The sequence below is a fragment of the Phymastichus coffea genome, unplaced genomic scaffold (genome assembly GCF_024137745.1).
Source record: "Phymastichus coffea isolate CEN01 unplaced genomic scaffold, Cenicafe_Pcof_1.1 PCOF00055, whole genome shotgun sequence".
Classification (NCBI taxonomy): Eukaryota; Metazoa; Arthropoda; class Insecta; order Hymenoptera; family Eulophidae; genus Phymastichus; species Phymastichus coffea.
This window is the reverse complement of record NW_026706866.1, coordinates 269,953-293,946: the sequence shown is the minus strand read 5'-3', so window position 1 is coordinate 293,946 and position 23,994 is coordinate 269,953. Positions and strand designations below refer to the sequence as shown.

Here is a 23,994-nt window from a genome sequence, read left to right as displayed (position 1 = left end):
ATAAAGATTTAAAAAATTGTTTGAGATAAAATTTTTTTTACTTGTAGACTAATAATGCATAAACAAAATTGCAATTTCTGCAAAAAAAAAATGTTCTTGTTTTTAACCATGTATGGAAATTATTTTATTAATAAAAAGAATAATACTGCCAGAATTCTAATTAAAACACATGTTTAAACGTAAAATTTATTTATTTCATGTAAAACTAACACTAGGTTATATAAATTTACATAAGATATTTAGTTGAAATACTGCAATTATTAACATTTTCTTCTAACACACGTTACATTTGATTAACATTTAGGTATGTCTCTAAATTTTGGCCAATAACTTATGGAATATAATGTAGACTAACTAATAAACATAATAAAACCTCTCAGGTTCAGGGTACTTGACTTCATAGAAAACAGAAGGTGGTCCATATTACTTACAGGGTCCATATTCCTCCAGTCTCCCCATAGTAAAATTCAATTTTCACGCCATATTCATGCATCAACCAATCAACAATGCTACATGCCAGCGGCACATGATTTTTCAAGATAGAAACAAGAATGATCGTTCGAGTGTGTGTATTTGAAAAATTAAGATAAGTCAAAAAGTTCTAAAGGATAAATTCAATATACAGGTAAAATCGCCGGTATGACGTACCCAACCATCGCACACATTTTAAAATATTTTAAATACGTTATAGTAATTGGAAAGTATAACTCATTGTATTCTTATGTGTTCTAGAAGTAACTCGATAATTTTTCCATCTTACAAATTAATGTAGTTAAATATTTACTTTTACGGGGAAGTAATTACATTACAAGATTTCTGTCTTACCGTGACGATCAAATGTTTGATTCACTTAATGACTTTTTAGATATTTTAGTAATTTGGTATAATTTTTTTTTTCTAGTGATTGGCTATGGTTCTGACTCTCATCCTCATCTCTGAAAGCAATTTCGCTGACGTGAAGTCAAATTTGATCCACCGGTGCGATGCAAAGAATCTTTTTTGACGAGAACCCAATAACGACAGCGAAATGACTAGATTGGAAAAAAGTGTTGAAAATTTACGTTTTCGTGCTATACATTCCTTATTTTCTTCATTGGTTGATTATTTTAATTCTAGAAAGAGAAACGATTAGATAGATTGTTATTTTTATTGGAGAACGTTTACATAGCTATATGTCACATTTTTAGATAGCAAGAATATAGAGAAAATGGCGCAAGGAAAAGCTAATGGATAGCGGAACGAAGGAAGAGAGATAGAGACATATGAACGGGTAATCATACAAAAGCAGGGGGAAGAGAAATAAAGAGAATAAGAGAGAATAAAAGAGAGAGAGAGAGAGAGAGAGCGAGAGAGAAAGAGTGCTAATAAATAAAGAGAATACAGGCCGCGTGAGGCCTTCAGGGTCAGTTAGTGGCGTCAATATTCACGAGAACTCATCCGTGTGATAACGCAATACATATTTTATTGAATGAACCGAGTTTGTTCGTGACCTTTTGCCAATTTTGAACTGAAGTGAATTGAAATGCCGAATGAATAATTCTTGCTTTACCTAGTTTTTATTAGGTATATACAGTTCAAACTACTTGATTTTACATTTATTCAATTACTCGTTAACAAAATGATTACTTATATAATCTTGCAAATAATTCTTTTACTTTCGGTCGCAAACTTATGAAATTCGAACTGTTTATACTCTGTTGTTGCAACATCGTTTTTAATGGCTTGAGGACGAAAAATTAATTCTGGAGTTAGTGCAAATAGTAAGTTTTATTTCAAATTTTCATTCTTGGTATGCATGCAAAAATAAATTGTAATGGAAATGGAAAGTAGTAATACTTATTTATAAATAATTATATTGGTAAGTGTAACTCACTCATAATTATAGATTTGGGTTCGAACTATTTAGGCATGGAGCTCGCAGTGCAGTCAACGAAGAATCGAATGTTTATGATTACGGGAATTGTTCAGCATACGAACATACTGGTGTTAGAAATCTAATAAACGTAAGTAGCGTTGTTCCATCAGTTTATATAATAATAACTTATATAAATGATTTTGGTGACTATTTTAAGGAAGAGAAAAAAGAGAAAAATTTGGATTAATTTTGCGAAATCAATATAAAAATTTTCTAATTAATCACTCGAAATCTGATAAAGTTTCTGCTTACTCAATCAACAGCGAACGTACAAAAATGTCACTGCAACTTGTACTTGCTGGACTCTATCTTCCAAAAGATCACACAGCTTAAAACTCGGATCTGAAATGGTCGTCTGTACCGAACTTTTACACTCGCAAAAATTCGACATTCTTCGACAATCATATGATCGCTTAGAGTGTATTATATGTGTTAATAATAAATGTTAATTTTTAACTAGCACAAAATAACTCGATTACGGACCACATGTGATTGCATTTTCTGAATCTACGAAACTTGAAAATATAATTAAATAAAATTAATCGATTTGTGAAAACTATCAATACTCACAATTATATATTGGTAGGTTCGATTAATTGCTACAACGAAATTATATTATCTATTTTGCAGGTAACGACGTTTGATGAGCGAAGTATATAAATTTGAGAATTTTTTAAGCGAGTTTCTAAGTATTTGGAAGTTTTTGACTCAGTAATAAAACTGGAGTTGACTTTAGCAGTGATATTTATAAATGGCTTACTTTTTCAGCACACTGGGTGCAAATGTAAGTTAACTTATCTAATTATTTTTTTTGCAAGTTACGCGTAATATTAAACACTGTGTTTAGTAAACACACAATTTTTTTTTTAATTTGAGATAATTAATTTTAAGAAAAGATGAAATTGACGTTACCTGAATGATACACTCCTAATATTAAACAAACTTACATAGTATTATGAAATATTACAATAGTGATGCTTTCATATCGGAAATGAAGAGACTTGGACTAGGATTTATTATGAAAGCATTTGTAGAAAATATAACTTTAAAAGGAAAAACTTATAACCCCAGAAAGATTTACTTGTACAGCATTCTCGACGACAATTTGGCTACATTAGTCAGGACTCGTGACATAAAAGATTTTAGATATACTACATGTAGATGGTTGGAATCAGAAAAGTTAAAGAATTTTGAAAATGCTGTGTACATAAGAGTAAATAATTATTTTCCGATTTCTGGTAAGTAAATCTAATTTTTAGTTGATACGTTAATATATAATTAAATTGTAGATTTTTGCCTGAATTAAAGATGAGAAAATATTAGCTTTTAAGATCGGTGGTCATGAAGATATATGTCCAATAGAAGATTATTTGAAGATTGTTAATCCTATCATACCATTTGATGATGAGATGCATGAAATTTTAAATAATATTTTCACTTCCATGGATTTTAAAAGTGCGTTTTTCAGGGATCCATATGTTAAAAAACTTTTAAAAAACTAAATAAAGTTCTTGGATCTTTGAAGAAGAAATATTTGACTTATTATCGCGTCTGAAGAACAGTGAGATATTTTCTAATTATTCGATAAAAAAAAGTTGTCTTATCAAAGCAAAAGAATTATTCCTTTGAGTTAATCCTGTCGCATAAAAATTCCTCTAATCTACAAAAAAGTTTTTTCTTAAGTCTAAAGTAAGTTTTATTGCCATAATCAAAATGAAGATCTTGTTGTCACCCGGAGTTTCTTTTTCGATAATTAAGATTATAATTTCAGAATTGGTTTATAAGATTCATTAAAAGTGGCAATAGTATGACAAAAATGAAACATTCAAAGTTTTAAATGTTCAAAATAATTACGAGAATAATGACTTTCATTGCAATTAGAATCTGAAATTTGTTATACTTTCTTTTAAAAAAAGTCTGTTAATTCATGAGCAAAAAACAGGCGTAATTGTTCTATACAATAAAAATATTATTATAGTTATTCGTTAAGAAATAAACATTGTTTCTCATTGCAACGAGACGCGCAACTGAAGTCACCCGGTAAAACAATCGGTTACTGGTTATTGAAAAAATAACTCATCCCTATCAGTACAGCTTCTGCTTATGTATTTTTAGGAGGGTATTGTCCACGTTAAGGTAGCTGGTCTTGTTGGTTGTTTGATAAATAACATCCTCATGGGTACCGTCCTTTTCAAAGCGCCTTCCTTCTTAAGTCTACATTATCTACTGATTTTTCAGCTGCGTGTGTCGCTGTAATGAGAAATAATTTTTATTTATTTTTTTAACAGATGGTTATCATGATATTTTAATTGGATAACAAATTGCACCTAATTTTTGCTAACGATTCAATATATTCACTTTTGTAAATGGCGAATTAAGACGCTTTTCCAAATTAATTTCCACTGATATAGAAGTATTTAACTTTTCGAAATTGTTTTATTAAGGAAAACTAAATTTCACAGTTTTATTAATGAGTTTTGCTATCTTCGCTAATCATGCGAAGTTTTTCTATTATTTGTTCTGGTTGATATCTCGATAAATTCCTTCATCCACACATATATATGCTTTAAGCGAATCTCGACATAACCAACACAGCGTATACGGTCGGATATTTACTTATCTTGACCCGGTAGATAGTATGTAAATATTGCTTACTATTGTTGAAACGTACGCACAGCGTGAAATGTTCAGCGTTTGTTTGGTTTATTATCAGCAAAATAATAAATGTTGAATGCAAAGATACTTTTTAATTTACTGTTTGATAAATTTTCATTAATGTATCATCTATTTAGAAAGCTTCTCAAATATTCGAAACATTACCGAAACATTAAAGAATAATTTTAGATCGAAGGAGTTTTTAATGCGTGCGAAAAAATAGAATGTTCCTATACAATAAAAAAGCATAAATGTACGGGGACTCCTAAACATCATTCAAAAATGTCATTTTTCTCATTTACTTAAAATGTGAATACAGTCTTATTATATGCATTAGTTTGTTATCGGATTACTGAGGACTTATTGCGACTCACTTCTAAAATATGGGTAGCTTTAAGCGTCAATGCGTTAACTGGAAACCTCCCCAAGTATTCGGTTAGATTTATAACACACTTTAGAATGCCTAGTAGCGTGCAATATCCAAAGCCCATCAATTCTACGAGAGTTGGAAACAAGGCTTTTTTCTTACCTTGAATAGTTGGTAGGTGATCGTTAACCAGGTACCGTAATATCAAGTAGGCCGATAAGGGAGAACAAGAAACAAGGCGCAGAAGAAGACGCGCGAAAAGCCCATTGTCTTGTTTCTTGGAAATAGTCTTTCGAGATTAAGCGGATTAGTTTTGCTTGTGAGCAGCTCTCGTCGCATGCAAAGCTGCTGAAAATTGCAATTTGAATCAGATGCCGACTTGCGCGACAAAAAGAACGAGACGAAAAATATCGCGCGGCATTAATCACAGCTGCGCCAAGTTCTTTTTACAAGTGCAATGGTTTGCCATTTTCCCGAGGGTAACGGAGAGAGAGAGAGAGAGAGAGAGGGGAAGTGGGACGCGATAAGACGAGGGACGACGACGCGCAGTCGTTTTATACAGTGGCAAATCTGCGATAAACTCTCGTTATCCTAATCAGGAAGTATACTTGAGAGAGAGAGAGAGAGAGAGAGAGAGAGGGAGGAGCTCGTCGCACGTTTCTCGTTTAGCGTCTTATGTACCTCCCTTGCTTGTTGGCTTGACCATTAAGTACGTATGTGATTGGCTGTAACAGCAGCCATACATGCGTATGTCTATATGGACGAAGGCAGCAACCTACGCGCGCGCGCGAGAGAGAGAGAGCCTGCAGCGGCCGCGGCTCAAGAGCTTTAGGTATATGTACACGGCACACCTTCAAATTAGACCGCGGCCAGACATTAATAGCGATGTTTTACGAGGTGCTCGTGCCGAAGCGTGTCGCCTATCCTGCAAGTATCGTCGAATATATATATCTCGCGGGCTGAAATGGCCGCGTGCGCTGGCACCAGATACTGCTCGCCGCGGCTCACTCGCGTGACGCGCGCGATCAAATGGCTCGGGTGACACGCCCGCGTTCGCTGACCGGCAAAGCGCGGTGTTGATCGGGCAATTACTAGCCATATTATTCAGCCGCGGCAAGAAAGTTTAACCGAGTTGATTGTCGCCGCGGCGACCCACGCGCTCGAGCGCAGCCGGAGCTTCCGACGGGTCGTCGGCGCGAGCTTCCCCCGTTTGCGCGCTTTACGCGGCTAACTTATTCGCTAGTTGCAGCCGGAGTTTACGAGAGAGAGGAAGGAGATGCGCTTTATTGACAGAGACCTGTCAGCCCAAATGAAGCCGGCATCGACGCGCTTCTACATATGTAAATTCAGCCGCCAGCAACTCTCTACGGCTACGCGTTTGCGACAACTTTCCTCAATGGACACTTGCATTTGCATTTTCAAACGCCCACTCAGCCCAGCGAATCATTTGAAAGTTTCGCCGATTCCCGCGCTCATGCTTCTTAGGTTATTTCTACCAAATCTCCGAGTGCTGAAACGAGTTTTTCTCCAACCCTTTGTCAAGTCGTCTAACGTCGAGTCAAATGATTTTATGTACGAGTGGCGCGTATACATGATAAAATTCAGATTTCAGCGTGCGTGTTGAATACTTATTGTAACGACTAAAATTATGCAAATACAATCTAAGCTATAAATTATGTAAAAATTTTCTAAGCTCTTTAATAGAGAATAATACATGTATATATTGCAGCAGCGTATTCATATTTCAGTTAACAACATTTTGAGACATTTATAAAACTTTAAAATACTAAATATACTTAATTTTGAATGGTTATTTTGATATGTATACAGAACAAAAAATCATCTGCATATTCGCTTTGAAATTTTTACAGAAGACATCCTTACATTATACTTATTCTCATTTTACAGCAAAAAATGATCACACGTATTTCCAATTTTCTGCCGGAATAAGAATTTAAAGGGAATTTAGCGTCGCTATCAATTACAGTGGCTTACTAGAATAGATTTAAAAGGCTCACGTAAGACGATTACATCGCTTGTTTTTTATTAATCTAACTTAGCTCAAGCTCTGTAGCTTAGATGAGCTTTAGATTACACGTATTTTTAACTTGCGAGTTTCGCGCATGCACTGAATGGTAAATATTTGAAGCTTATATCTGTTACAACATGAGTTTAATATCGCTCGATGACATTATTTTGCAATATGTAGAATATGATTGCCAACAGAATATTGGGAGCTAGATGTTAAGTTCAAAATCACAGTCACATTCAACATTGAAACTACAATATATTATTTACTTATAGGAATTTTACATTCTACTGATTGTTGATCTGACATGTTTAAATTGAATACAGCGTTATATATATATATATATACAATTGCTTAATAACATGTTTTCCAGAATTCGCAATTTGAACGACATGATTTGTCCAATCACGTTATATAAGTGCTTTCAGAAAAATGATTCTCTAGGAATTTTCTTTTTTTTCATTTTATGCTGCAGGACCTTGAAAAAATTTCCACAAATACTAAAATATTTAGTTTTACTTGCCACATTTTTTTATCAGGTTACGAGACAAATGTTTCTTTAAGCATTGAAATTGCTGATACGATGGAAAAGTTGAAAACGTTATAAAGCTTTAATAATCGTCCCGCATCCTGCATGTTATTCAGTGACAAAATGGAGAATCGCTTATGTGAAATCAATAGTTCAATTGGTGTATATTCGTGAATGATAATAATTTACATATTTATGTTACTACGAAATATTTCAGCAGTTATGACATTCGATATGAATATAAAATCCGTGTCGTAAATGTCAATATAATCGACACGTTTAATCAAAGTGTACACATACAGTGACTGATTAACTTGAAGAAGGTATCCAATTTATTCCAACACGCCAAAGCTGTATAAGAGATAAACATATTTGAAGAAAGATGAAATCTTCTTGATTCGGTCGACCGAAAATGAAGCCAAGGAATATACACAGCATTCGTTCTTGTGTCGGTTCTGTCGACATTCCATTGTACAGTATTATAAGCTTTTACGAAGCCACGAAACCCGCCAGGTCACGTATCTAGCATTTATATATGCGCGCGTCTTCACGTACACAGCATTCTTCTTTATCGCGATTTATCTGCTCCTGGGTTCCGCGGATGATATCGCCTCATCTCCAAAGTTCACCTCAATTTAATGCTGCAATTAAACTCCCCATATATGTTTGCCAATGGATCGAGCAATTCTCGTGCACTTCTCTCATCATTTCTTTAAAGGATAAATAGATGTTTGCGGCGTGATGACTGTATCTCGTATTACATTATGTCCTTTCTCTGTTATTCTATTGCTCTGTTGATTATCAATAACTTCTGTATTCAATTATGACGCGCACGTACTAAATGTTCTGACAGCTCAATCAATTTGAATGTATGAATGATTAATCAGATAATTTGAAAGTTTAAGCTGCTACAATGATGTAAATTAATAATTTATATGATAATAGTATTGATTAATGGTATAATGTAGGGTACTAAATTAAGTGGTTACTGTCAAAATTGACGCTTTGTAGTTCATAATATTTCACGCAAACTAAAATGAATAAAGGGTTTGACAAAAATGAACAAATTGAGCTTACATGCGATAATTTATCTTTATGCCAGATTTTATTATAATAAAAACCGCAGTATACTTTTTATTCCACAAAAAAATGCCATGAAAATGAAGACAGCTCTAACCATACATCTTTACGAGTGCACGATTTACACTGAATCGTTTATCTTTTTGTAATTCACAGGATAGAGCATCAATCACAGAATGCCCTACACTATTTTTCTTGTCAAATGAGAAAATTAAGTGTCTGGATACACGACCACCAGTTATTGTCAACTTTAAAGTACTTTTGATTTCTAGTGAATGCCAAATAAATATTACTTATATTCTTTGGGTTCGGTTAATTTTCTAATCATCTTGGAATATAATTAAAACTACGTGAATTCATGTTTTTTAGCAATCAAAGGAATATTCATGTATAAAATCCAGTGTGAAAACGACCTATTTTAAAAATAGAAGGAAGTAACATATACGCATATGATTACAGCAATTTTGGTGGCAAATGATTTTTATATCCGTTGTATTATTTCGTTTTGACTGTTACGTATAATATATAGAAAGTTTTATTAGGTCGGGATTTTCGCCATAGGTTGTTTTTCTACCAAAACGTTCTAACAATATTATTAATGGAATTCATTTTCTGCTTAGTTTATGAAATCATGAAATATTGTTATTGACAATTTAATTTTCAGAGATAAACTTCTCTAGAGCTAAAATTAAAATGACTATACGAGAAATTCAATGATAGTTATACGAAGTTCTTGAACACATTTCAAAATTTAGAAGATTTTGTAGTAAACTTTATATAGTTTTACGGCGCTTGCAATTACTAAAATTGTTCGTATTGCTAAAAAAGTTTTTAATTAATTGCAGAGCTACCTTTTTCTCCTCTACTGATACGAATTAGATTTTCCAGCAATTAAACCAAAGTAATTTTGAAGTTAGCACATTGAGTTATACATTGTTTAGGGGCATAAACACTAAAAGTGCAGGACATATACTTTTTAAATAGAATTCAAATAAATTTAATGAACAAAGTATTTTGTAATAGAATCTGTATTTCTGGATTCTGAATGCTAAGTGATTCTGATTGTAAAGTTTTTGAGTACTTAGCTACATTATTATATTAGCTCTTAAAAACAAAAAGCAGAAACTTGAAGGATTCTTAAAAGCAGGTTTATCCTTGAAACGAGCTCTAATTTATCAATGCTTTATTCACTTGGTCTTCCAAGAGTGAATGGTTTGTTGGAAAAAGCCTTGTTTTTTCAACTACAAAGTAAAGTTAATGCTAATTTTGAGAGTTTTATGTTGTACTATATAATAGTATATTATATATTGCTTTTTTTTTTGTCCATCGTATTTATACTGCAAATCAATTTCAGTGTTGTTTATTAATTTGTATTATTATGCAAAGAAACAATGACATTCATATTAATAATTAGAAAAAATAACAACATATCTCTATATACATATTAATAATATACAACTACCACAATAACAATAAAAATTATTTGTAGCGCAAACAAGGTGTTATTATAAAAAAATTAGTCAAAATAGAATTAAATTAATTATTTCATTGAATTCATTCATGGAATATTCCTAAATTTTTTAGAAGTTAATGAAAATATACTAAATACTTGAAGTTGCGAAGACTCGGATGCTCGAGATTGCAGAGTATTATGAAACAATTTATCGTGCAAACTTGCTTGCATTGAAGCAAGTAATTCGAAGGTGAATAAATGAATTTCAGATAGATATAATCCATCTACACACACACGCGCACACACACACACAATACATAAAAAATTGTATCAGTTTCGATCTTATTTGTTAATTATGTGTAACATAAATGTTAACGAATTGATTAGTTCTTTTTAGTTGTTTTTATACAAAGAATCACGTTAAAATATATCAAAAGACTTCATAAATTCTAAATACCAGGAATTTTTCAGAAATCAGCGATTATCTATTTATAAATAAACTGAAATAAATATTTCGGGTTAATTAATAATTATTCGCAGAAGTGTCATAACTAGTTTGAAAATATCTAATTTTTTGATGATGAATTAAAGTGATTCTTTGTTACCTGAAAAATATTGAGATACAAGGCTTTGAGTATCTATACAAATGATGTACTTTGTCAATAGTTGAGCGATAGAAGACATGAGCGGTTGAGAAACGAAGTCATTTATAAACCTTCTTCTTACACGTGTATATCACGTAAGATTGCACATCCAACAAAAGCATTATTTTGTTGACGAAGTAGAGCAAAAATTTTCGACATTGAAAAACAATATATAAAAATGTGATTGTTATTAACTTTTACATATTGCTCTAAAAATAATAAAAAATATTTGATGTTTCAGATGTACAACTTCACTTGGCAAGTAAATGACTCGATATCAACGGCATTCGGTTTGGAAGAGGAAGATGAAGACGACGAATATATTCCATACGTGCAGCGGCCAGAGACGTACATCGTACCCATCGTTTTTCTGCTGATTTTAGTTGTTGGCGTTGCTGGCAACGGAGTATTGGTTTTCACTCTGCTACGGCATGCAAACATGAGAAATATTCCAAACATATATGTACTTTCTTTAGCTTTGGGCGATCTTCTGGTAAGGTTTCATGATAATTCACGCTGAATAAATTTAACATACTACATTTGAAATTTTCATTATGATAACTAAAACACAGCGGATAAAGAATGTTATCTCAAATATCCTTTATACAAACAAGTGTACTGTACAATCGTTTATTGAATCGCTGTGGAAATAATCATTCCTCGAAAAAATCTATCTTTTATGTCTTCGTATCAACAAACGAATAAATAAATCTTCATAATTACGGAGAAATAATTTATCAAGTTAAAATACACTAATTTAATCGTTGAATAACGTTAGATGATAGAAAAACTTGAAAGCACATGATCTATATGTCCGATCTCTATGCCAACGCATTAAGTCCCCCTCGTTTCTATCCTCTGAAAAGCTCTTTCCAAACAGTGGGTGTAGTTCTTAAAGTATCAGATACTTTTTCCTATTGACTGTGTTCACTTAACTGCTAATACATTGGAACTGACAAACTTGTTTGAAAAGTTTTCTATATAGAAAGCTAATTTGTATAATCTTACTCTTATATCTCATAATTTGGAATTTTATATAAAATGAATTAATGAGCGAACTATGAGAAGTTTGCAAGTCAGTGAATATTTACTCCGCACAATAAGGTCATAATAGTTAGAAGAAATTTGCGGTAGACAATTTAATGTACGAAATTTCCAATTCTAGAGCGTTCATAAGAATTATTAGTACGTTTATTATACAAACAATAACGTGAATATATAAGAGTAGCGTTGTATTTCTTGTGCTCGAACTATTTATTTAATAGAACATAAAATTTCATTTCTTTCGTCGTACAATGAAAAATTAAGTTGTAATAATGAAGTTTTTATTTAATTGAAATTGTTTCTACTGATCTTATCAGAGTTTAACGAAAATTTTACGTACAAATATTAAATCAATCAATGTAATGTATTTTGTAAGATGTATTATATAAAAAAATTTTTTTTTTTTACAATAACTGTCTAAAACCACTTTGCAGCAATATATCTTGTTGTCAACAAATTTACGACCACACTTGCCCCCTAACGTATGCCATTATAGTATACTCGTGTAAGTACCGCGCGTTTGCGGGAAAGCGCTTACTGAATTCTGTGTGAAATTTTTTTAAATTAACAAAATTCAATCAATTTCTAAGGATGTTTACATGCTGATGTCTTCATATTATCGTAAATCCATGACGAATAGTATGTAAAGTAGAAATTTTATGAAATAAAAATGTATCAAGGAGGAAAATTCAACCGGTATTCGCTTATACTGCTTGAAAAGTATTATTTTCCATCATCAATGAAAAACCTTTAAACTAATAGGTGAAACTAGAAATGTATTGCTTACAAAATTTACATTCACTAAGCGAATGGAGAACTCTTCATTTGATAAACTATACATAATATTTTTATGGACTATGAAAATTCCGTTCAAAAGAACATCAATAAACAAGTATTCTTATACGGTTTTCTAATTGATCTTTGTTATTCTATTGTTAAAGCATATACACACGTATAGTAATAAATTGGCGCGATCCTTGATACACTATGCGGTTGAATTTAGAATTCGTGATAGTTCGGATAGTAATTAAAACATACATTGCGAAATGGAACGCCAAATGAAAACATCATGCTAAATCCAAATTTCGATAATCATGACAATGAGGTTTTGTTCATTATTGAATCCCATCGGAGTCCACATCAGAATTATCTATAAATATAAAAGTAAGAAGACACGTTTTTCATACAAGTTTAGCAATTGACTTACTAACAACTTTCAAGTTGGTTGAATATTCAATGAAGTTGAAAGTCGTTATTTTCGGCTATTAAGCCGGAATCAAATATTCTATGAAATTAAATTGAACGTCATTATTTTTATGAATAAGTAAAAAGTATTTTGAACATAATAAAAAAAATACAAGTTATTTATAACACTGTACAGTTGAGTTAGTGATTGCGATAGGATTTTACAATTAATAAATTTATGTGAACCTGTCCCTCGATGAATTTTGTTTTAACAAATTTTTATAATTTATTTTGTTCTATCTTTCTGTAGGACGTAACGATCGGTACGTAATTCATGTTCTAAAAATTGCGCTTTTCTTTTTCTAATAGCTTTATGACCGTATATAAATATAGAAGTTCCCATTGCAGTTATATTTGTTCAGCCAATTATACACACGAAAACATTTATCGAACGGAGAGTAGCCAACTCGGAAGGAACTCGAAGGTTCGCGACGATGAAAAATGAGTGTGCACCTCGATAAATAAACAGATTGAATATAAAGCAATGGAGCTCTATGAGTATGTAAATCAAAAACTGAGCGTCCAATGAGATCGATCAACTGGTGTTCGAGGCCTAGTCGTACAGATTCGAACGCACTTGGCCAATAGCCAAAGCTGCCCGACACAGATTTATTATCGTGCAAGTGCAGCCAAATCGAATGCGTAATATTTCAATTTGTCGGCGTTCGTAGTGGCATTGGCAATTATGAGGGTGAGGAGGTCAACTCTCACGGGAGGACAAGACAACGTGCGCGGCGCGCGCGAGCAGGAGTGGAAGTGGACGTTGCGAACATCAGCAGGAAGTCATTCGGAAAATTAGGCCGGCGGCGTTGCTTACGTGATTCGATTCGAGACAGTTGATTAATGCATGCTCGCATATATGTACACGAGTCAGCGGCTTATACACACTACGCATCTTAGCACCTCTAATCATCGGATGTGACATGTATGTATGTATTGATTGCAACAGGTTATCGTGACTTGCGTCCCCTTCACTTCGATCCTTTACACCATCGAGTCTTGGCCCTGGGGTCTCGCCGTTTGTAAGCTCTCCGAGTACGCCAAGGACATCTCGATTGGCGTCTCTGTCTTCACTCTTACTGCTCTCGCAGCTGAAAGGTACAGCTTTTTTACTACTTTTTTACCATCTCTTTAGCTTTTTTCTTTCTTTTTCTCTCAGTTATACGAGAAATTTCACATAAAAAAATTAATTTTCCGGCCAATCAAACCATTCATACTACCATAAAAAATACAAATCTAAATCAAAATTCAAATTCATACTTTACAGGTTTAAATACTTTGGAAACCATATCTTGATTTATTTTCTGCTAGAAAATGTGGCCTTCGTAGGATTTGGATAACGTAAATCCTGTTGTAAAATTGTCGATTAGACATTTTCGTTAACGACAATAAGTTTTTTTGTCGTGCTAAATATAATAAATATGCTAAATATAATAATATAATAAATTTTTTCATTAATTTCAAGTAGAAATTAATGAAAGATGTGATTTTTAAAGTATTTAAAGCCATGTAAATCGAATTGCTATTGAGAGTTATACCTTTTTTCGATTTTTATTAAGTTTCAAAAAACCATTCAAAACCATAAAATTTACGTTTTCGCGTTGACCGATGTTAACGTTTCTATAGATAAATTCAGTGTCACGGTTGTACTACGTAATGCTACCAAATATTATTGCGTAGGTCACGTTCCATAAAACGATGATATAGAAACATTAAGATTATGCATCCTTAAAATGTTATGAGAACGCTATTGGAACATATCCAAAGAAACGATGCCGAAATGATGGATTTTTTATATGGAATTGCTTACGTAACTTCTTGAATGATGTATTATTTGATCCAATTTGACTGCCATGGCAACTTGTACAACTGTCAAATTTACTACTACGCGAGGAAAAGTTCGGTAATTCACGAATGTCTTTAATTGATCAAAACATTCCTTAGGACAGGAAATTTTCGTAGTTGTAAACAGCAAATTGTACACGCAATAATTTTATTCAGTGAACATTATAATTTGATTCATGTTATATCTCTTCAATTAAAGTCGTAATTCATGATTTTCTTTATTATGAAAGTTGTAATAGACAGTCAATTGCAATGTATGAAAACAATAGTTACAAGTAGGCAATATTATTACGCTTATTTCTCGTCGCTCGAAAAAGAAGAACGACTTCCGAGTGGAGTGCGTGGGCGCTATTAACAGTGTCACATATTGCTTTCCGACTGTATTCGCCAAGAAAGTTTTGACGATCACAAATGATGGTGTCCTTTCGAAGGTTATCCGAAAAAAAAACTCTTCTAATGATTTGTGCTCGATAAATTAAACTTAAAAAAAATTAATTCATACAAAATAGGATAACGAGTAAACAGACATTTTTCTTTTCTTTATTCCCTAAGCCAAGGCTTTGACCATGAATTGATGAGCGCGATTAAAAGGGAAGAAAAAAGGCAGGACGTACTTAATAGCTGGTCGGAAAAAATCCAATTAAAAAAGAATCGCTGGGATTTTTGCGCGATAGCACATCAGAGGCTGTCATTTTCATCAGTCTCTTGCGGCCAAATAGATTAAATTCTGGGTTCACAAAAGGCACTCTCGGACAGACTTAGGGCTGAGCGCCAAGAACGCAAGAAAAAAAAAGCAAAAAGGCGGGGGAAGAAATTAAAAACGGAGGGGTTGCGTAATCAGTGCTAAGCTGACAAAGCGTGCAGTTCGATAGGCTTTGTCGCGCGGCCTCGAATGGGAGGGTAGTGAAAAAAAGGACGAGTAAAAGAAGCGGACAGCTAGTGAGAGCGAGCTTTTTGCAGGTACTATGCGATCGTGAATCCGATCCGACGGCATGTCGCTGGATTGTCGGCCAAGCCGTTGACCATCATGACCGTCAGCTTAATCTGGGTGCTGGCGAGTATACTCGCCCTGCCCGCGGCACTGTTCTCTCATGTGCCGAGGGAACCCCTCAAGGGCAACCACAGCATCGCGATCTGCAGCCCCTTCCCCAAAGAATTCGGTAACTTCCCACCTCCTACCCTCTTTCTCTCTCTCTCTCTCTCTCTCTCTCTCTCTCTCGTGATGTGTTTTCACCGGCAACGCAACTCTGCAACGCTTCATCCTTCCTCGCGGGTTTCTGTGCGTGCTTGTACGTAGTTATATGTGCAACCTTCTGACCTTTTTTCGCCTGGTCTTCTCCTTACTGTCCATTATATTTAGTTATCCCCGCAACGTCTCGCCATTCTCATGTCTTACGTCGACGTGCTCATCCCTTTACCTACCGTTTTAATCGTCCTTTCTCTCTCTCTCCCTCTCTCTTACTCTCCAATCTCGCGAGGGTGGCTTTATTGGAAATCCTCTGAAAATTCAGAATGATGTCCAAATCGGTAAAAAGCAAAGCCTCGGCTTATTTTGAGTATAGGACACTTTCACTCGGCTTTGCCATGCTGCTCTCCACTTTCTTAGGTTCAGCTTATGGTATTATAGACTTGACTTTGTGCCTTTCGTATTTTTCGTTATAATGCGTTTGTGATTTATTGCTGGCTTTATAATTTATTTCTAGATGTGTGCATGCTCGTTTAGATAAATAATAGTTGCTATAATGCTGAATGGCGACAACGATTATTTATACACTGTTTAACAAATGATTATTCTAGTTATTTATTTTAGACGAATGCTAATACTAATGTACTGCACGATTGTACATTAGAAACTGAAATAATATTTTCTTTTATAACTAATGAAATAATTTGTGAACATTTTTAAAAGTGAATACACCAATTTATTAAAGAACATCACTGTAAAAAAATAACTTATCCAGCTGTTTTAGAAAACCACTATTTTGTATGCTTTAAATGTTGAAAACCATGAGAAATGATAGTTATGAATGACGCAATTGACGTGAGCCTTAAAGCTTAGTTCGCGACGGTTGGGTTGAATCTCAACGCATATTGCAAATGTTGTTAGCCTAAATAGAAATTGCCGAAAATGAAGCTCTGAAAACTGGCAGATCAGCAATTTCTAGCAATCGTATTGAATTTTTTTGAAAGACAAATTACAGTTCTTTGAAGCTTCGTGCGGTGTCATTCTATCGTACAACTTTATTTTTTAATTTATAATGGGAATAACTTTGACCGCACTCAAATAGTTATATGCCACATCTAACTTTCGTTAGAGCCGGAAGTTGGAGATGGTAGAGAGAAAGATTGTAAATCTTACGAGGGAAACACTTCAAACTTGAACAAGTTTTCTCTCCAGTTATTACTGTGGTCCGCAAAAAAGCAGAATAAAATTAGGACTTACTTATTTTTATCTCTTGAGTTTCTAGATTCACACGACTTGATGTTTTTTGTAATTAAAAGTATTTATATTATAATTTCGCATCGATTTTGTCATTTGCGTTTGTTTGTGTGTGCGTAGGTGACGGCTACGAGAAAACCATGGTGCTATTTAAATTTCTCGTCTACTACGCGATCCCTCTGCTTATCATATCGGGATTTTACCTGGGGATGGCTCGTCACTTAGAACTCTCAACAAGAAATATGCCCGGGGAGCAACAGGGAGCTCCTCACCATCGCGAGCAAATAAAGGCGAGGAAAAAGGTCTGTGCCGCAAAAATATACATATTGCTTATATATATATATATATATATATATATATATATATATATATATGCCATGTGCCACTCCGGGAGGATCGCTTTGCTCGCAAGACGCGTCGCTGGTACTACTTTCGCGACGCGACTTATTATGCCGAGGGATGCTCTATGCATTTTTACTATGATATGAAAGGTAATCGCATAGTTTCAGACGCTTCGTTTGGCATCTTCATTCGTATTCTCTTCCAAGCTCTGCCATCGAGATCTGCTTCGCTTTGCGGGCTTTACGTTTCTCCGATTCCGCGCACAAGCTCCCGGGAGCGCTGCAGCATCGGTGCAGAGAGCTTTGACAAATCGTCGAGTTGCCATTTCTGCAATTCAATCTGCATTTACATCAAAGCGATAAGCCTGCTAATTATGCCGTTTAATGAGCCGTATGCTCCTAGCGACTTCGCGGCGACTGCCAAGAGTCATTTTCAAAGCCACGCTTGGACTTTTACGGCTTGCAATGGAATTAATTGCGACAGTGAATTCAATCGCGACGTCGCGACGAGCTTTGTATGGTGAATAATCGAATGCCTTTGCAGCTATGTCTGAGGGACCAATCTCATTTCCGTTTTTGCAGGTCGGCAAGATGGTGGTATCGTTTGTAGTCATATTTTTCCTGTGTTTCCTTCCTTACCACGCCTTCATGCTGTGGTTCCACTTTTACCCGTCATCTCGAGAAGTTTTCGATGAATTCTGGCACGCGTTCCGAATCATAGGATTCTGCTTGAGCTTCATCAACAGCTGCGTCAATCCCATTGCATTATATTTTGTCAGTGGAACTTTCCGGAAAAGGTGAGTTATTCTTATATAAATGCATTTTTATCGATACTCTTTTATCATTACGGGTACATATTATTGCCAGCCTGTTGAATTCCGCAGTTTGCATAATTACGCTCGATGAACAATGAGATAAAATGAGAGAATCTGAACTAATTGTCGACCTAAAGTGCAATTTGCAAATTTAATGTGGAAAAAGTAATTATTTTTCAATCCGTCGAAGATGAGGCAAACCCATTCCCGACAAACGTTATATTTTTTTGATTGATCGGTATTGCTTGGGAAATCAATTGGTGCATTGTAGAGTATGCTTAACTGAGTTTTCTTTTGTCGCGGATATTTCGAACGAGATTGCGTGGTAATTTTGGGCCACTTTTTTCAGATTTGACTATTACGTCGAATTTTAAGAAAGCGTACATTGACGTAAACCGCCGGCTCGGTTCGTCGACAGATCGAGGAAATTGCTTCGTCAGAGTGTTCAGAAATGAAAGAGGAAGATAAATATGGCACCCAATCAAATACGCGCGGTAATATGAAGCCTGTTTCTCCTCTATTAGTTAGCAAGTTGCGAAAGAATAGAAGGAACTAGCAGCCGTAAGGGTGGTCGCGCCGTTTTATTACACGAGTGAGAGAAAGAGGAGGCTTTATATAAAAATATAGGTTACGCGAGCTGGCAGATATTAAAATGAAATAAACGGGCGTCGTTGCTGGCGCGGCTGTGCGCAGGTTCAACGAATACTTGTGCTGCTGTATACCCAGCGTGAGGAGGGCGGCAAACGCCCAGGGACGATTTCCGCGGACGAGGGGCGAGGCCAGCACGCTCTACGAGACGAGCTTCAATTCGACCTACAGACGGCACACGCAGGAGCTGAACTCCAGCACGCTCCTGAATTTCACCGGGGAGATCAGCAAATCCACTTGAGGCCAACTTCTCTAGCGGGAGTCGATCTTGTAACTCCGATCGACTCTTGCCGCCTTCCAAGACTGCGCGCCCAAACCGATCGACTTTCAAGTACAGCCCGCGCAAGCTCCTGACGCATCGCTGTATTACGCGCGCATCTGGACGACACTGCATTATACATCTTGAATTTGACCGCGTCAATTGGAATATGAGTACTCTACATGTGGATATTATGACCGTGTACGCAATTGAAACACTCGACGCGGATATCAATGTAACTTCTCGAGTTATTAATAATGACTGCATCATTCGGGACCATTTGCCATGATCGATTTTGGGTTGCTATCGCGTAGTTTTTTTAGACATTCAAGGCGCCACGCTTGCATTTACGATGATTTCACAAAATCTCGCTATTACGACATACTAATCGTTGCATGGCACCAGTCGCTATCACGATAAGCATTGTCATAATTCTAACCAAAGTTGCTCAGTATCCGACAAATAATATTTTATCTCACATAAAACAGTTTGAATCTTTCAAAGTAGGTTGTGGTTGTAGTTGTAGTGTACACCTGTTGCGACCCTTCTACAAACGATGATTTCTGTGAAGTGTCAGTTGGCTTTATGAATTGTTAATGTACTGGGCGATGTATTCATAAAGTGAGAGACTGTCGATCGCGAATTTGGCAACTTTATTGACATGATAAAATTGAAAATTCAGACTTATTTATTTGTCATCATGAGAATTGAATTTCAGTCATCGCGGTATCTAGTATCAAAGTGTCACGTCAATATACACGTATATTTCACACAAAAGAGAATTCGTTTTTTAATCAAGCTACTGTGTGAAAAACTTCTTTGGAAATTAATAACGATAAACTCGTTATACCCTAAAAGAAAATTCTAGGTAGAATTTTAAAACGAACGAAAGTTGAAAAACTATAAAAGAGTATATTGCGAGAGTCTATAAAATATTTTTTCAAACTATGAAATATATTTACTCACTAAATCTAATGTCGAGTACACGTCACTCAGTTTGGTAACACGTGTGAATATATGATGACGACCATGTTGACTTTACCGTGTATCTCTATTGAACTCTAATGCACCTCATCTAGTCATATTAACGATAATTATATCTAAATAGAAATATAAATAGTTACATTTGATATGAATTTTATTTAAGAAATAATTTCTGTTTTTGTTGTGATAGTTTTATTTTGTGATTGGTTTAATTGTTAATGGACACAAAACTGATGGATGCAATAATTTAAATGTCCAATTTATATTCAATATATGTATATATGAATTTATTAACTTTAAAGTCGTGCTGTAATAGATAAGTCTTTGCCGCGTATTAAAAATGTTCCCATCACATTTTGCGAATGCTATAGTTCAATAATACACTATATAAATATATAGAATTCCTTTGTATGATATTATATATATGAATGGCAGATATATATTAAAGAAATAATGTTACGTCGCATGAAATCGTAAATGTTCCTTGTTAATATAAAAATTATATTTTTTATTTCTAGGTGCACATCTATATTAATACGCCAATAAAACTGTGAATAACATTCCAAAACTTTTTTACTAACACAAGATGATCACAAATGGGGAAAATACTGCTTATTGCGTTACATGATAGAATATTTAACTGACTAATAAATACGTCATTCGATATGCAACGTTGTCTCATAGATGTATTAGTGATAGGTTCCGTGGCGGCTATGTAATAATAAAAAAAATAAAAATCTTGCTTTGAAAAATATGACGCGAACTTGTAATCTTCTGAGTCCCAAGATAATCATAGATAATCGTCGGAATAACCAATAAGAAAGTGTCAAGTGCAATTGATTTAGTTACTATCCCAAAACGAAGGTGACGGAAGCTGGAAATGCTTCCAAGGTATTTTTGAAGAAAAGAAGCGAGTTTGGAAGGAACACAGAGAGAGAGAGAGAGAGAGAGAGAGAGAGTCAGTAGCAGCCGGATCCACGGCGCGCGGCAGCAGCGTATATATGACGAAATGAAAGGAGGCGTGCGCGCCTGCTCGGTATATGGCAGATGTTCAGCGGATTCTGATAATCTTTGGCGGCATAAAGAGGCTATATAGAGGCGGCTGCTGCTGGCGGGCAGGTACACGGCACACGGGCGCGCACGTGTGCGTGCGGCGACGGCCACGTTCTCGAGGAGCTCGCCAGCAGCAGATTGCGGTGGCGGCTGCACGCCGCGCCTGCCCTCGTCGTCGCCGCCGCCGCCGCGACTTGCAGCTGCCGTTGCGGCGCAGACTTGTATACGGCGCGCGTAGTGGGGACTGCAGCCACGCGACCTGCCAGCAGTCTACTCCGCAGCCGGGCAAGCTGCACCCCCGTTCGCGCATTCGTTTTTTTTTTCTCGGCCTGGCAATCACGCCGCCAGCTCCGCTCCCAGCTAACCGTCGCCTCTGCCGATTTGGCTTTTCCGATAGACCGAATTTTCGCATCGGGGAGTTTCACGCTGCGCTCGGACGCCCGACAACTGCTCGCTCACGACCCAGCTGCGCACCGGGTAAGAAGAGTGACATTTTTACACGAAATCAAGTTACGGAGCGCGCGTTCAGTGATTCTCCAATTATTTCCTCGAAATGCATTTTCCTCCCCGCGCTGGGATTGAAGACGAAGCGTATCGAGCTATGATTGGTTTGTTTCGAATTGAAATATCAATCGAATCTGCATTCGCCCGTGCGCAATGCCAGTTCTGATCAATAATCGTCTTTACAATCGCGTCGAGGTATATTTCAATTGATGAGCTGCTGTGCGCGCGTCTATGGTCATAATGAATTGTTGCCGCGTGCAGCAATCGGGAAAAAACGGGCAATTTTCACGAGGCATTAGATTTAGCATGGCCGGCGCCATCAATTGGCAGCCTTCGCCTCGATGAGAACCAATTTTGATGAGTGGCTATTGGCAAAATATTTGGACTCACGACTGACCGACTGTGGTTACGCGGCTCGGCATTTTCCGATACTCGTGTCCGCGTGACGTGCGTTCAACGCGTTTTTGTTTCGTTCGTCGGCTCGTATTCGCCAGTCGAAATACATACGAATCCATCAAATTCGCTGCTGCGATAAACTGCGTCATTAATTGATTGTTTTAGCGAACGAGAGCGAGAACCGACGACAATGAAGAGGTCGTCAGCGGTGAGTTTCAAGTGAAATTGCGCGCTATGACGTAGTTATATTTTTAAAATCCTATTCCGTTGACTCATGTGTGCTCCGTGATTGTCGGTTTATACAGACATTGCCACCAGAGAAAAGTCACGTGGAGACCAAAAAATCCAAAGCCAAAGATGAAAGTTTGGTGAGACTTCTCACTTTATTCGCAGTCTACATAAATAAAACGCATATTATAATTTGTCTACTGTTTCTTTTTGCTTTGTGCACTCGCAGGTTATAGATACGCACGACTATTTAGATCTGATACTAAACAGAATTACAGATCTGCAGAGGCAAATAAACCAAGGAGTTTACGTGACCGATAACGTTATCAATCTCGGTGGGATTTGAGATTTTTATTGAAAAATTGTCGTATAAGTATTGTTGCGAAACAATGATCTCGCATAGAAACGCATTTCGCGATTATATCGAGACACCTCGAACCCGTTCGTTTCGCATACTGACGATGACCTACTAATTTTACAGGGGAGTCAGAGGCAGATGGAAGCATAATGAAAGAAGTATTGACTAAAGTGTTCAAAGATATACCCGAGACTTCGAAGACAGTGGCCAACATTATTGACTCTACATCGAAACCCAGCGTAGCTCAACTTCGTGCTATTCGCAACAAACGTTATCAATTATCAGGCTTCGAGGTTTGTCGGAAAATTGCCACGCATTTTGTGAAAAATATCGTTTGCTCGTCTGCATTCGAAGCAGTTCCGAATTCCAATCAGGTAAAACCAAGAATAATCATAATAATGCCGAGTTACATTGTAATCAAAACTAATATAATTTTCTTCTGCCAGAAGAGGTGTGATAATACCGTAGAAATGAGAGCAAAAATAGCAGGGCAGCTTGATCTTCATTTAGCAGTCAAGCAGCGTGATTACACTGCTCGATTAATGAGAGAATGAGAACTATCACAGACGATTTAATGCTACCGTCATCAATTCTAGTCATCTCAATTTTGGGAAAACCATTTACTTTAAGTTTAACTTTCGAGAATACACGAGCTTGGGGAGAAACACAAAGATAATTATAAGAATTTATGTATTGGTTGTAAACAAAATATTTTTGAACACAGATATGATCGGAATTGGATTTTAGACTACAATAATTAAATAATTCTCAATGCATTACTACAAATAAGACTGTTATATCATAATCATGTCAATAATCTTTTAGTGATTAAATTGATTTTTACAAGTTAAAATAATGTGAAATATATTACTTACTTCAAATCACTCTAGTCATTAGTTGTAGTTTAACATAAGGAATCATTGTTTAAAGATTCTAATGTCTTAGCAAAGAATATTTCTCAAATCTTCTTGTAATGCGTAAATTAAATAAATAACATGTCAATAATCAATTATAAACATAAGCACTTTTCCTATTCAACAATTGAACTTATACGTGAGGAGTCAAACTTACATTCCAGTCAAGGAAAAATTATTTGAATACATAATAAATAAAAAATCAATTTATTTATAATAAAAGTATTTCGCCTGCCACTCTCAAATTT

General features: G+C 35.6%; 2 protein-coding genes across 4 annotated transcripts in view; both read left to right on the top strand.

Moving 5' to 3' along the window:
• LOC131665912 (neuropeptide CCHamide-2 receptor-like) overlaps positions 1 to 20,994 on the top strand; it is a 43,380-nt gene extending 22,386 nt beyond the window's left edge. The window contains exons 2-7 of the mRNA XM_058938160.1: positions 10,914 to 11,165; positions 13,911 to 14,059; positions 15,767 to 15,966; positions 17,367 to 17,548; positions 18,170 to 18,384; positions 19,096 to 20,994. Of these exons, the coding sequence (XP_058794143.1) occupies positions 10,914 to 11,165; positions 13,911 to 14,059; positions 15,767 to 15,966; positions 17,367 to 17,548; positions 18,170 to 18,384; positions 19,096 to 19,291 (1,194 nt within the window). The 3' untranslated portion in view covers positions 19,292 to 20,994. The remainder of the gene's footprint in view (positions 1 to 10,913; positions 11,166 to 13,910; positions 14,060 to 15,766; positions 15,967 to 17,366; positions 17,549 to 18,169; positions 18,385 to 19,095) is intronic.
• Positions 20,995 to 21,557: 563 nt separating this feature from the next.
• LOC131665992 (uncharacterized) lies at positions 21,558 to 23,669 on the top strand. 3 transcript variants are annotated; one of them, XM_058938301.1, is made up of 6 exons: positions 21,558 to 21,823; positions 22,412 to 22,454; positions 22,552 to 22,614; positions 22,704 to 22,809; positions 22,956 to 23,206; positions 23,282 to 23,669. In XM_058938301.1, exons 2-6 carry the CDS (start codon positions 22,437 to 22,439, stop codon positions 23,384 to 23,386), a joined length of 543 nt encoding a protein of 180 aa, XP_058794284.1. In that variant the 5' UTR covers positions 21,558 to 21,823; positions 22,412 to 22,436; the 3' UTR covers positions 23,387 to 23,669. The 3 variants fall into 3 exon arrangements, with proteins under 3 accessions (XP_058794284.1, XP_058794283.1, XP_058794282.1); XM_058938300.1 differs by having other exon boundaries at positions 23,279 to 23,669; XM_058938299.1 differs by having other exon boundaries at positions 22,956 to 23,669.
• Positions 23,670 to 23,994: the final 325 nt, after the last annotated feature.

Bases quoted from the DNA above. Each gene is read 5' to 3' on its own strand.
- LOC131665992 (XM_058938299.1), top strand. The intron at 22,615-22,703 runs GTGAGACTTCTC...GTGCACTCGCAG, and splicing joins AAGCCAAAGATGAAAGTTTG to GTTATAGATACGCACGACTA. The intron at 22,810-22,955 runs GTGGGATTTGAG...CTAATTTTACAG, and splicing joins CGATAACGTTATCAATCTCG to GGGAGTCAGAGGCAGATGGA.